The sequence below is a fragment of the Ambystoma mexicanum genome, chromosome 2q (genome assembly GCF_040938575.1).
Source record: "Ambystoma mexicanum isolate Mex_15411 chromosome 2q, UKY_AmexF1_1, whole genome shotgun sequence".
NCBI lineage: Eukaryota > Metazoa > Chordata > Amphibia > Caudata > Ambystomatidae > Ambystoma > Ambystoma mexicanum.
This window is the reverse complement of record NC_090924.1, coordinates 621,264,442-621,278,254: the sequence shown is the minus strand read 5'-3', so window position 1 is coordinate 621,278,254 and position 13,813 is coordinate 621,264,442. Positions and strand designations below refer to the sequence as shown.

Genomic DNA, 13,813 nt, shown 5'->3' with positions numbered 1-13,813 from the left:
TTGCCAGTTAAGCTCTTCCTTTCAGTTTGTCCACCTGCTCCGTCACTCTCGGGCAATCAGGTTCTGCAATGGGTAAAGGCTTCTGCATTTAATTCCCACCTTTTAAAAGCCCCATTAACTATTGTTTGCATTAGCTACTTCCAGTTGGAACCACAATCGCATTTTCTTTTGTCTGTATACTCTTTTCCTTTGCAGCTTGCCCAGAAATCTCTCCCCTCGAAGTGTAAATACCCAGGAAACTCCACACATACGGCACCATTTGACAAAGAAAGTTTAGATTGAACAGAGGCTGTGATAGTTTCCCTTCACATATTCACACCGATTAGGTTGCTTTGGTTGGCCTACTGAATTTTGTCATAAGAGGATATGTTTGCTAGAAGGTAGCCCACTCCTTAGGAATTTGAACTGAAAATTGAACTGAAATATTGTTTCCCCTAAATGGACTAGTGCTATTAATAAGAAATGCACACTAAGCTCCAAATATTCTTGCAAATCTGTGAGACCTCATTTGTGTTTTTGACTGCATCCATAAGGGGCATTAAAATATTCAAATGTATGCCTAAATTATACATTTATCCATCGGCTGAGCCTGATTCTGTGAAGCAAAGGAATACTTTTCAAAGTCTGCTTTAATGTAATAGATAGACTTCTGGTTTTGCGAATACACTTACTAATCCAGCACACATTGACCTTGTCGGCTTAAGAAATAGGACCATTAACATCCTGGTTTTGTAATGCATTTGGACTTCTTTTAATTTTTTACACAGCCTTTGTTCTGGGTAATCACTGTTGTGTTCATTAACCTCTATAATGTGCGTGTCATTGATTCATAAGACTGGGCCTTCCCTGTCTCAAGAGAGTGGAGCTCTGCAGAAATAAAGTTGAGGTAAAATGAAGTTAACCATTTTCGGTTCCCTGTACATAAGCGCTACATGAGATATATTGTCTCATGTAACAGAAATGATCTATTTACCTTCTCGTTTATAATCACAAATTGTTCTGTTCCTGAATATACTAAACATGAAATGTACAATGTATATTGCATTTCTTTGCAGCATCTTAAAATTCAAGTATTTTTATATATTCCTGTTTTTCACAAGTCTGTATATAAAAAGCAGCACCTTTGCATTGGCTAATTGTTTTTTTTTTATTTTAAAAAAAGCATTTGGTTTGTATCATCAGTTTTTACATATTTCAGTGTAAACACATTTTGAATTCCAGACTCTCATACAAAAGCAATTGCGGCAACAAGGCGCAATCCTCTCACCGCTGTAGAATATGCTACAAAAAATGACACCCCTCTAGAACTTAAAACTAAAAAGGTCACCACACCGGACGACCTGAATATAGATACCACAACTCACCGTAAGAGAGCCCTCAGATCCATCCTGACACATGACCGTGACATTGCAGATCTTCTCACTTCCAACAACCTATAATTCCTAGCAATCGCAGAAACTTGGATACACCCAGCCGCTGCTCCTGTCCTGTCTTTGGCTATCCCAGAGGGATATACCATCTTCAGGAAAGATAGATTGATATCTAAAGGAGGTGGAGTAGCCGTCAAAAAAATGACCTTCCCCTCAGAGAAATTCCCAACCAATTTATCCCGTCGGGAGAACTGGTCTTGCTCAAAATCTCCGTATGTGCTATAACCACCCTCACAATCCACCTTATCTACAGATTTCCAGACCCCCTGCTCTCCTTTGAGGAAGATATCGCACAACTCCTCTCAACCAACACCAAGCCTTCCTCTAAAATCATCATTATGGAAGATTTCAATCTAGGTCTCAATGACCCATCAGACTCCCAGGCGCTTGCCCTTGCAAACATCATTGAAGTTCAAGGCTTTTTCCACTGAATATGAAACCCCACTCATGATAAAGGCTGCGCACTAGACTGGCTAGCAGACCACAATTGCCACACCAATATATTAGCCAACAATCCGTTCCCAGGGACAGACCACAATATCATCCTATTCTCTATTAACGATATAGCCCAGCTCAATAACCAGCCTCGGCTGCCCTCTCAAGAAACTCACATAACATCACAACAGACAACATACTCCCCTTGCTACTACCACTGACAATCTACCCTCAGACCAACGCCAATCCCACTACCATGGTCACTCTCTATAACCAAACTCTCCTAGATGCCATTAACAAAGTAGCTCCTATGGGCAACTGTAAACCCAAACCAATAGCCCACCTAAATTCCTGGTACAACCATAGTCTCAAAGCCTTACACCTCCTCAAAGTATTGTTGAGTGTCTAGAAAAAAACACCCTCACTTGCGAACAAACTGCACTTCAATACCCATGCCATCCAAGCAAGCCATTCTCCAATCCAAAGGCAACTCCTACAACGAGAGCATCGTAAAAGCAAACTCTGGCACAAGAGGGCGTTTTACCATAATACGTGAACTCAAACACCAGCCACCTCACCTGACCACCGTAACAAAGATCTACCCTGGTGCAAAAACATTCAAAATGCCCCCCTTAGGCAAAATATCCCTACTCCAAAACAAAATCACTATTAAGAAAACCAAACTTGCCCCAGCTGACCAGACCCCTGACCAGCGACCCACACCCTCTAGCCCAACGGCCAGGTTCGAATTCGCCCCTGTTAATCATCACTGAAACCACAAAAATTATCAATGGCCTGAAACCCTCCAGATGTCAATGAGACATCTGCCTAGCTGAAGAGCTTGCCCCCTTCATCACGGCCCTGATCAACCACTCCTTTTCTTCTAGCAATGTACCAGAAAATCTTAAAGAAACATGGTTAGTACCACTTCCCAAAAAACCTACACTAGACCCCAATGTCCCCACCAACTACCGCCCCGTCACGACGGTACCTTTCCTCGTGAAAATACATGACAGTGGCCTATCTGGAAATTCACAACCTCCTTGGCCTCCACTAGTTAGGCTTCCGCCCTTGTCACAGAATGGAAACCGCCCTTTTGGACCTCAAAATCCAAATGGATGAGATTAAAAACAAGGACAATTTAGCCATCCATCTCATACTCTAACTCTCAGCAGCCTTTGACTTGGTGAATCGCAATATACTCCGCCCTAGCTGCCCACTTCTCGGCCAATACAATAAAATGGATACAAACCTTCTTGTCCAACCACTCTCTCAACCACTGCGGCAGCCCTCCCCAGCCCTAGTTACTAGTGGGAGTGCCCCAAGGCTCCTGCATCTCATCAACACTCTACAACATTTTCACCAAGCCACTTTTCGACCTGACTGGGGGTTACATACACTAACTGCGCGGATGACGCCCAAATATTCCTACTCATCACTGGCAACTGACACGGACTCTAATGTACTGAGCGAAATATACCTAACCATTCAAGCCTGGATGGCGCAATACAAGCTATGCCTAAATGATGAGAAAACTGAACTACTCCACATTGGCACCCAAACTCAGCTAAATCTGACTCCTATAAATCCTTTACCATTGATGGAAACATTATCACTGTAGCAAAAGAGGTAAAAATCTTGGGAGTTAATCTTAACTCCTCGCTCTCCCTAAAAAGGCAGGTAAACTCAATCGCTTCGGCCACTGCCTGCACCACCAAACTGATCAATGCCTGCAGACCATTCAAGACCACCGACAACTGTATCACCCTCGCCAGACCCCTCATACTGTCTAGGATTGACTACTGTAACTCCCTCTTTGCAGCATCTTATTCCCGCCACATTAACAAATTACAAATCATCCAGAATATCTCTGTAAGCTGCACTCAACATCCCCAAAAAAGATCACATCTTATCTAGAGGAAATATCCACTGGCTCCCGGACCTGGCACGAATCACATTCAAAACCTTATCTCTGACACACACATACCTGTCAAACAGCACCCCAATCTATCTAGACAATTCTCCAAGGCCCAATCCAATAGACCTACCCGATCTGCATACTTGTGCTGTCTAGCCATCCCCAGATGCAGGCTCCAAAAAGCTGGAGGCTGTAGCTTCCCTGTGATTGTGGCTAAAGAATGGAATTCCCTGCCTCGGTCTCCCCCCCCTTCCCCTTACAAGCCCTTGCCCTTGGGCACCCTTCCCTGACTAGCCTACTGAGTCTGGTTCCTCACACTATTTGGCCCCTATCCCCTTGCCTGAGCACTTGCCCTCCTGGGCCTCCCTTAGCACTTGCCCAGCCCCTTTGCCCCACTACCCCTTGCACTTATCCCTCTTGCCCTCTCCCTGCACTTCAGGTTATTGCACTTGCATGGTCCGAATGTCACAAGACCTAGTAGGGCCGTTACTGTAATTGTTTTCCCCTTATCCCCCCACCCCCTGAAACACATTTGATGGATAGGCACCATACAAATGCTAAAAAAAATAAATACATGTTTGTGGTGTTGGTGGGTAGTTGGAAGCGGGGGTACCAGCTAATTGACTCACAACTGAGAGCATTTAGTTTGCACCCTACCATCCCATGGCGTGACCCAATGTAACATCACTTTTTAGTAAAGCTTGACTAGGCACACTATGGCTTCCTCCCTACTCTTGTCCCATTGGCTTCTGCAGGTTGCTCTCGATTTTCTGTCAATCTGTCTCTGGCTGTCAGTCAGTTTGTGAGTCTTTCCTTCTTGGGTTCATTGTACACCATGTTCAACACGAATAAGGAACTAGGGGTTATGTGAAGCATGAACTTGTTTGACAGAGCCCTGGGATATGGAAAATGCCAGTTTGGCCTGGTCCCTTCCCACCTACTGTATCATTCCCTCACACATGTGATGCACCCCCACACATCACTCACATCAGTAGCCCATTTGTCTCCACCCCTCCCTTGCATCAACATGAAATAGACCTCTACACACTTCAATGCCATTCATTTCTCCTGCCTCCTTACTTTGTTGCTCGACTTTGGAAGGCTCACACCAGCACCACATGTCACTTCACGTCGACTTAAACCTGTTTCCTGGCATGTGGTGGGGGATGAATATGCACGCCCGTCCATCTCCCTATGCCTCTTGTAGTGTTCACAAATGTACAAAACGGCTGTGCATCACTACAGGCAGATTTCAAGGCTTGTGAAGGCTGCCAAAGGCTTCAGTTGATTGTGCACGGAAGATGCTCTTTAGCAGAGATGCCCATAATACTTTGGAAACCTTGCAGGTGGTTCTTCATGGGGATATTGATGAAATGCAGGATGGAAAAGCTATAAGGTGGAGTTATTCCTTAAGGTGTGCTACAAAGCCTAAGTGCATTATCCCTGTTCTATAGTGTGCACTGCAGCTACAGGTAACGGTGATGGTAGCCGGATGATGATCTGCTGCACAACCAGAGGGTACACAAACTGGCTTCAACCACAGAGCAGCTAGCATCAATGCTCGGGGGGGGGGGGGAGGAGGGGGTAATCTTGATAGCCACAACCCCTCCTTTCTAGGCACACCCCTGCAAGAGTGAGGAAGCGCCAGGGTGGGCAGTATCTTTCAAGCGTTCTAGGGATATCAAATATTAATGGTGCACCAAGGAAGGCCACGCTGACTCAACAGCCGCCTTGCTGGCCAGCCTAGGCAGCATCCACTTACTTGAATGCCTCTTAGACCGAGCAATGTAAGTGAATCCTGAATATTGCTTAAAAGCGTGAAACCATATGTAAACAAAGGCCCACTTCAATGATGAATGAAGTAAATGATCTGTATTAAGGCTGATGCCTACAGTAATAATTAACATATTCAACTATTTGTATAGCCAAGTGAGTAAAACATTTTTGCTTTGCAATAAATAACATACCCCACTAATCCTCCTCCTCCTCCCCCCCACCCCCCTTGCGCTCTGGTGACGTTGCTCTACCAGCAACAGTATCCTAGGGTTTCTATGTGTGCAGTTTCCTAAAGAAAATGCTTGTGCATTCTTGTCTGGCAACATTGTATCTTCTCAGAGTCCAGTGCCACTAGCCATCCAGAATATTAGGCGGTGTCATTGGACAGTTGAAAAAGAAGCACTTACCCCATCACCGCAAATTGCACTTAACACTCAGTTGAAACTAATACTGACTTTTTTTGTGCATCTCTTCACGTGCCCGTTGAGTACAGAGGGTAGCCAGGTGACCAGCTAGCGTGGCAGACTGGTGGCCAGCAAGGTAGAAAGCAGAAGCGAAAAGGAAGGTCTTGAACTGCTTCCGGAACCTGAGGTAGTCCTGCTCAAGTTTGGGAGGGCCAGGGAGGTGTGAGGAACTCATGGTGACAACAAGTAAGGCAGACACAAGTGATCACAGTTCAAGGGTGTTTATCGAACAATGAAAGTGGTATGCGGGTTGGAAAAATGCCTAATCTAAACCTAAATCTAAGATGGGGACAGGTGTCGACCATTAAATGAAAATAAGGCAGTCCTAGTGGGGTCAAGTCAAATAAAGGCACCTATACTAAAAAAAAAACTATTGCCAATTCCTTACGCTAAATACAAAGCATGTGGTGTTAAGTTTCAAGAAAGAAAGCAGCGTTCTCAAATAACAATTAAGGAGGCGTTAGCCTGGGTCTCCCTTCCCCACATTTTAGACACGGGACAAGATGGGAGCTTGGAGCACAATACAGTCTCTGGCTTCTCCAGCACGAGACGACAGTTCCAATGGCCGTTCACAGGACCGTTGATGGCTAAGTCTTATTTGCTCTGAGAGTCTCTTACCTTGGTGGCCTAATGTGGTCACATAACAAAAACAAAAGTTCCATTAACAAATGAACGTTTGTTGCCAATATTCCCTGGGTGATGGGTTCACCCCTGGCTCCCACTGTTCTGGGCTCTGACCCCTGTTTGCTTAGCATTCACCTTACTCTCAAGTGTTACAGGATTCACTTTCCTTGCTTTCTTTCGATGCAGGATTCACTTCCCTTGCTTTCTCTCAATGTGGGATTCACTTCCCTTGTTTTCAAAGTGCTTGTAGATCAAAGTCTGATTTGTAGAGGGATTTTGCTCGACCCTCTGTATGAACACTTTGACCTATTTCACTGGCCATCCTACGGCTGTCTGGTACTTGTAGATTATCTCAGGTGTCCCAGGTTAGTGTTGTGTTGCCAGGACCCTCTTGGGGCCTTTTTCTGCTTTTAAAAGATTTGTTTGAGCCCTAGGCCTGCGTTCAGTCCAGCTTTCCCCTGACCCTCTCCTTCGTCTAATTTCCCTCCCCCGATGGGCCAGATCACCGGTCATTACTGACCTTCCCAGTGCCGCCCTCTGCCTGGCAGTTCCCATAGCAAAGGGCCGCAAGGCAAAGGGTGGCTTCTACTGAGGCGGCTCCAGCTAGTGTCTGCAGGTGTCAGCAGGGGAAGCCAGTGGCCAGCCATCAACCAGCAGCGACTAGTAACGTAGAAGTGACCTGGGTGAGGTACAAAGCCATCACTCTACCCTGATAAAGGGTGCCACATAGCAACCTTACCTACACTAGAATAATACTGTGATTAATAGCCTGTGCCACGCTGTGATAGCACTGACATTTGTGAACGTTTTTAAATTGTATTGTGAAACCTAGGCCTTTTTTCCCCACTATACACGACCGTCAGACCTAGGTGTGTTTTTCTGCTGTATTTTAATTCCATTGTGAACATATTTAAATTGTATTGTGAAACCTAGGCCTTTTTTCCCCACTATACAGGACCCTCAGACCTAGGTTTGTTTTTCTGCTGTATTTTAATTCCATTGTGAAAGTATTTAAATTGCATTGTGAAACCTAGGCCTTTTCCCCACTTTACAGGACCCTCAGACATAGGTGTGTGTTTTTTGTCTGCAGTATTTAAATTGCACTCTGAAACTTTGGACTTTTTCCCACTATGCGGAACTCTCCGACTTAGGTGTGTTGTCTCCGGTGTTTAAACTACATTGTGAAAGTAGTGCTGTTCTTTTTGCCTTCTTAGCAAAACATTTATCTAGCAAACTGTTCTACTATTGTCTGAACTCCTTTTGTCTTGTTCAGTTGTCTACCATTGTCTAGTCTCTCCTTGTCTCGTCTGCTTGCGCCCCTCCCTTTTGTACTTCTCTAGTGTTCTCCCCACCCCTTTCCTCTTCTCTCCTCTCCCTACCTACTCTATGGTGCTCTCTGTTTCTAACTGCTTCTCTGTCGACTGTCCTGCTCTCCTCACTAATTATGATAGGAAGACATTTAAAAGGGACCTCCTAGTCTCCAAACCAGGCCTCCCTATTGCTGACAACTATACCAGTGCTTCCCCCAGGCAAACCCTCACCAACATACTGTGTCGTTCCCTCACAAGACCTATGGACTCGCCATATGGTTTCTGTGCTTTCTCCTTTCTCTTCTTCTCCCTTTAATGGTGGCACCCAGTTTGAAGCCCTCCTGTCCTCCTTCCACTCTTCTAAGGTCATCATTAAATGTCTACCTGAATGGTACCGTCTTGGTTCATGGCCCTCAGGCTAACCTTCCCCTCTTTGATAGACTCTTCCTTTCCTTTCTTTCTTCTCTTGCTGTCCCTTCTTTTCCCTCCACAGCTTCCTGTCTCCTCCTTGGCCACCTTGCCCTCTCCTCCTTCCTCTTCTGCCCCCCCTTGTGCTTCTTCTACACCTCTGCAGGGCTTACCTCTGATCTGTACCCCTCCGTGGAAGTCTTTCAAGGACGGCAACCTTTTCCATATTGTCACTCTCCACTCTCGCTCAGCTGTCGAACACTCCTCTGGCATCTACCGCCTCCTTGAAGAACTTGATCTCGATGTCCTCCATCTCACTGAGACATGGTTCACTGCCAGCTCTGTCGCAAGCTTTGACGCACTCCTCCCTGACTGCTACAAGATCCTCTCCGTGCCCAGGTCCAATTGTTCCAAAGGGGGTGTAGCCCTGATCTTCTCTGAGTGGATTCCTGCCTCTGTCATTCCTACGCAGGCCCACTCCTCTTTCGAGTGTCTCGTCTGCAGGCTCTCTGTCTCGATCTCCTAGCCATTCCCTCACTGTGGCTATCTATCGGCCACCTGGTCAGATCGCCTCCTTCCTCTCCGAGTGGGCGGACCTCTCCTCTTCCCTCCTGGTCTCGACCACTCAACTCGCCTTCTTGGAGACTTCAACATCCACCTGGATACTTCCTGTTCTTCCTCTGGACTCTTTCGCGACCTCTGTGACTTTCTCTCTCTATCCTCGTCTCTGGCCCGACTCACTCTGCAGGTCACACTCTGGATGTTCTGATCTCTACAAACTTTCCCCTTTCTATCCTTCTCACCACTCCTCTATCCTCGAGTGATCACTTTTCCTTTCCTCCCTTTCCTCCCAGCTCACACTCCACCCCTCAGGCCAAGCCAAATCCAGCACTGCCATCTACCTTCTCGGTTATCCGGCCCATGAAGCGGGTGTCAGTTGAGGCTTTTGCCGCCACTTTCTCCCCCTCCTCCTTCGCCTGACTCACACCCTGAAACAGCCCTTTCTTTGCTCCACTCTGCTATATCTGATATTCATGATGTTCTTGCCCCTTTCATGAGGATCCGCTTAAAGCCCAAAGCTAAGTGCAACTCCTGGTACGACTCAGACCTCGTCACTCTTAAATGCAAGTGCAGGATGGCTCAGAGGAAATGGCAGGATTCCTGTACATCCTCTGACAAACTGGCCTGCCGCCTTCTGCAAAGGCAATACCTGCTCTCTTTCCGCACCACGAAGAGAGCCCTCATCCATGCCTGCATCTCTGTGGCATCCAACAACTCGGCCAAACTCTTTAAAATCTGCAACGAGCTGGCCAATCCTGCTGCAGTCTCTACTGGTCCTGTTATTTCCCAGGTCCTCTGCATGGCCCTGGCTTCTCATTTCCTCTCTAAAACTTAGTACATCCTTTCCTCTCTCTTCCTCCCCTCCTCCCTCTGCTCTACTCCCCTCTCTTCCTCTGGCCCTTCTGCGGCCACCTCTCCTCCCCACCCCCAATCTCTGCCTTTCCCCTTTCCCCTGTTCTCCCCAGACAAGGGTTCTAGACAAGTCCAATCCATGAAAGTCTCGTCAAAACAGGTCTCCTCTGTTCCTCTAAAACCATCAAGGACCACATTGATACCCTGGCTCCTGCTTTGGCTGACTTCTGCAACCACTCCTTTGCCACTGGAGTCTTCCCTTCCCCCCTGAAGCACTCTTGTGTACCCTCTTCTTAAACCCTCAGCCGCCCCTCCCGCCCTGCTAACTACCACCCAATCTCCATCACTCCTTTCCTGGGCAGACTCCTGGAAAAGCTGGCAGTCTCCCAGCTTAATCTTCACACTAAATTGGTTGGTTGTCTCCATGACTGTCAGTCCGGCTTCAGAGCTGCCAGAAGCACGGAAACTGCTCTCCTCAACATCTGTGAAGACCTGCTCACCCCCTGTGTCCTCATCTTACTTGATCTCTCTTCTGCCTTTGACACAGTCAACTATGCCATCCTGCTCAACCATCTCCACTTCAGGCTGGACTACTGGAACAGCCTCTTTCTAAATCTGCCTGCATCTACTCTCCGCCCTCTGCAATTCATCCAGAACAGGACTGCAAGACTTGTCCTTGGCCTCAAGCCCAGGGATCGTATCTCTCCAGGACTGAAATCTCTACACTGGTTCCCAGTGGCTGCGAGGATTAAGTTCAAAACCCTCTGCATTGTCCACAAGGCCTTCTGGGGCCTCAATACCACCAACTCTCTCTCTCCCTAAATATCTTCCTTCTCAAGTGTTTTGCTCATCCACCTCTATCTCCCTCTGGGTCAGTCGCTTCTACAGGCAACAAGTTGGTGGCCCGGGCCCCTCCACCCCCCAGCTGCACACCTGCACTGCCTCCCGGGCAACCCCTGCACTTGGGGCGGAGGGGGGGTTGTCTCTGTATCCCTACAGTTCCCCCCCAGCTCTTGACACCTGATGTCTGCACTTACCCCTGCACTTGCCACAAGTTGGCTGCACTTTTATCTATTGTTTTTATTTCTTTTATTTATTCTTCTGTTGATCCTATGTATTGCATGTCACCTGGCCTAGTAAGATCGTTCTCTTTGTCTTCCCTCTGTTTCCCCTCCCTTGCCTCGTCATGCCTTGAAACACTTGTGTATAGGTGCATTATAAATGCCATATCATATGGGGCTCGACCAGAGTCTCTTCAGTTGGCACCCACATGCTGCCAGTATCCCTCTGCTGCTGGTCTCCCCTTCACATATTTTTACAGTTCATTCAAAGTTTGTCAGCTTTAGTTCAAAACTTGCCACTTTGCGATTTCTACTCAACACAACCTGGTTCTTATCGGTTCTCCCCTCGACTCACCGGCTGTGATGAACCGCTTGATTGTTGACTTTCTGAAGTCAAGGGCAGTACCACGGGCGGGTCGCTTTTGCTTATCGGCATAGGTTTGCCCTGTGTACCAACTGCAGGACACTTGTGCTATTGTTCGCAGTCTTAGGCTCTCTTCCACAAAGGCTCTGTGGGTCTGGGACGAAAAGGGCAAGGTCACTTATCTCCTTGCCACCCTCTCGCTTTCTGGTGCCTTTCTCCTTCTCTTGAACTGCTGCATGTTAGCACAGCGAGACGGTTGCCTGCTGTGCTTGCCTTGCTCGTATTGTGCTCTGTCTCCACCTTTTATCCCTGTGGGGGAGAGAAAGGGAAAGGACCGCCAGGTGTGTGTGATTCTGATCAATTGCTTGACTTTGCTTGACCCTTGTATTGGGATATGTCAGGTAAACGGCTCTGGTGTTAGTCCGTTGTCCTTTGTGTTATGTGAAAGTGCTCGTGGTGGAAAGGAGGGTGGTAGAGTTCCTGAGTGTCCTACGGGGTAGGATGGAAAAAGGGTATTGTCCGATTGTCAGACTGGATATGATGGTGAAGGTTTGAGAAATGGACGAGATTGACCGGGATGTAAAACAAAACATAGAGGATTGTGGGAATGGTAATACTCTGTCCTAGTAGATCGGGATTTCTGAAAATGATAATCAGAAGGACCGTATCAGTAAGGTTTTGTCAATGCAGTATACTGGTGTTTCGGGAAAGAATAATTGGAGCGACGTGAAGGAGATCGATGGGAAGCATTTGGTTAGGGAACAGAAAAGCAAGGATTCTGAGAGATTGTTTCTTCTGGAGGAAGGGAGCTGGATTTATTACAGCCTATAGAAACCTCGGCGACCTCGTCCTCCTGGTACCTTTCTCCGGTATAGTACCGTGTCTCACCTGGGGTATTTCCCAGAGTACAACCACAGGCTCTCCTGCCCAGGTGATCCTCCCCCACTGGTCCACCCCCAGGAATTGGATCCAACAGCGATGGCCGTGTCCTGGCCACCTGAATTAGGGATTTCCGAGGTCTTACTGGGAGAATACCCTCAGGTTTCTCAGAGGCAATTCCAGAGGGAGGCCCCTGCAGAGGAGTGATATCTACCTCCAACTCTCTGCTGGGAGAAGCATCTGACCATCGGCGAGTTAGAGGTAGCTGAGCGAAGGCCTTGAGAAGGAAGATGTTTAGGAAGAGAGAGTTGGATGTAATTTGGGCCCCGGCCCCAGACTGCCTTGTGGACAATGCAGAGGGTCTTGAACTTGATCCTTGCAGCCACCGGAGCCAGTGGATAGATTTTGAGGCTGGAGAGATACGATCCCTGGGCTTTAGGCCAAGGACAATTCTTGCAGTCCTGTCCTGTTCTGTTCTGGTATAGTTACAGAGGGAAGAAGAGGAAGGCAGGTTGAGATAGAGGCTGTTGCAGTAGACCTGAGTAGATGCACTGCACACCCATCTCCCCTAACCCCAATCAACTGGTTTTCTTTAGTAGAGCCAAGTAGAGAAACCATGTTTAATAAGTAATACGGTGCGCATCACCACTGCAGCAAATTGTGACTATCTGGGTTAATGGAGAGGGGGTGTATACAAGTGGTCGCAGGCATGCACCTCTAGTAAATGGTGAATTGAACAATATGAATTGGATCAAGAGAAGGATGAAGAAATCGGGCCATGCTGGCAAGCAAATAATTAATCAAAACATTTGCAGCTTTTACCCATGTGACTGGAGGGGACCCCTTTTATTAAGGGTATTCATATGGAGAATGTGTTTGGTTGGCCTCTGTCATTTCGTTTGTATCCGAGATTGCAACTGAACACTGTCCAAATGGACTGTCAATGTTTTTAATCGATACAAATGGTGTTTTATTTCCCCTTTAACTTCAGGGATATTTGCCTTTCGATGTGACCGTGCAGAAGAGCTATTTGATCTGTTGCAAACCTATATGCTAAAGAATCGAATCAGTGTGGTACAGAACACAGAGTCTGAAAGCAGTGGATCAGATTCACCCATAGGTAGGTACCTGATTTGGCCGAGTATTAGATGTCTGTGAGTCATTGCAAATGATGGCTTGGTGAAACGAAGATGATCGTTTTTATGTTTGTTGGAAAGGTTAACAAAAATTGCAGTAACTATGCAGTATCATTTTTCTAGTAGTGGTCGAAAAACAAAGGTCTATACATATTTGCCATCATTGAAATGGAGAAATTGCACCCTAAAACTGCAATCTCCCATTCTCACTTTTGTTTTCATGTTTTTGGCAATGTTGGTGTTAAGGAATTGAACCTGGCTGTGTCCCTATTCTAAACTACCCCTAAAACAACCCCAATTGTGCTATTGTTCACTACTCTTTGATCAGCTTGTCTTCATATCTTTCTTTCTCTGCCATCTCCAAAAGCCCTCGAATGTTAGTGGCCACCTTTTAGTTTACGATGTTTAGCTAGTGGGAAATCCTCATGGTCTTATTGATCTTTGTGCTTTTCTGCTTACGTTTTTGAAAACCTCAACTCACTGAGATTGAGCTGCATCATTCGTGATTGCTGGGATCTGCACACATCTCTGCTCCATAGATCCTCATTGGTGCCAATTCATTCTCCTACACCTGTAACAACGGGCAACGGAAAGG

The 13,813-nt window shown here is 46.8% G+C and overlaps 1 protein-coding gene across 3 annotated transcripts in view; it reads left to right on the top strand.

Annotated features, from left to right (window-relative positions):
* The window catches only part of LOC138569637 (fibroblast growth factor receptor substrate 2-like), a 385,144-nt gene that overhangs the window by 211,899 nt on the left and 159,432 nt on the right, over nucleotides 1–13,813 (top strand). For all 3 annotated transcript variants that reach the window (XM_069647780.1, XM_069647779.1, XM_069647782.1), the window contains exon 4: nucleotides 13,074–13,202. In XM_069647780.1, coding sequence (XP_069503881.1) covers nucleotides 13,074–13,202 — 129 coding nt within the window. The remainder of the gene's footprint in view (nucleotides 1–13,073; nucleotides 13,203–13,813) is intronic.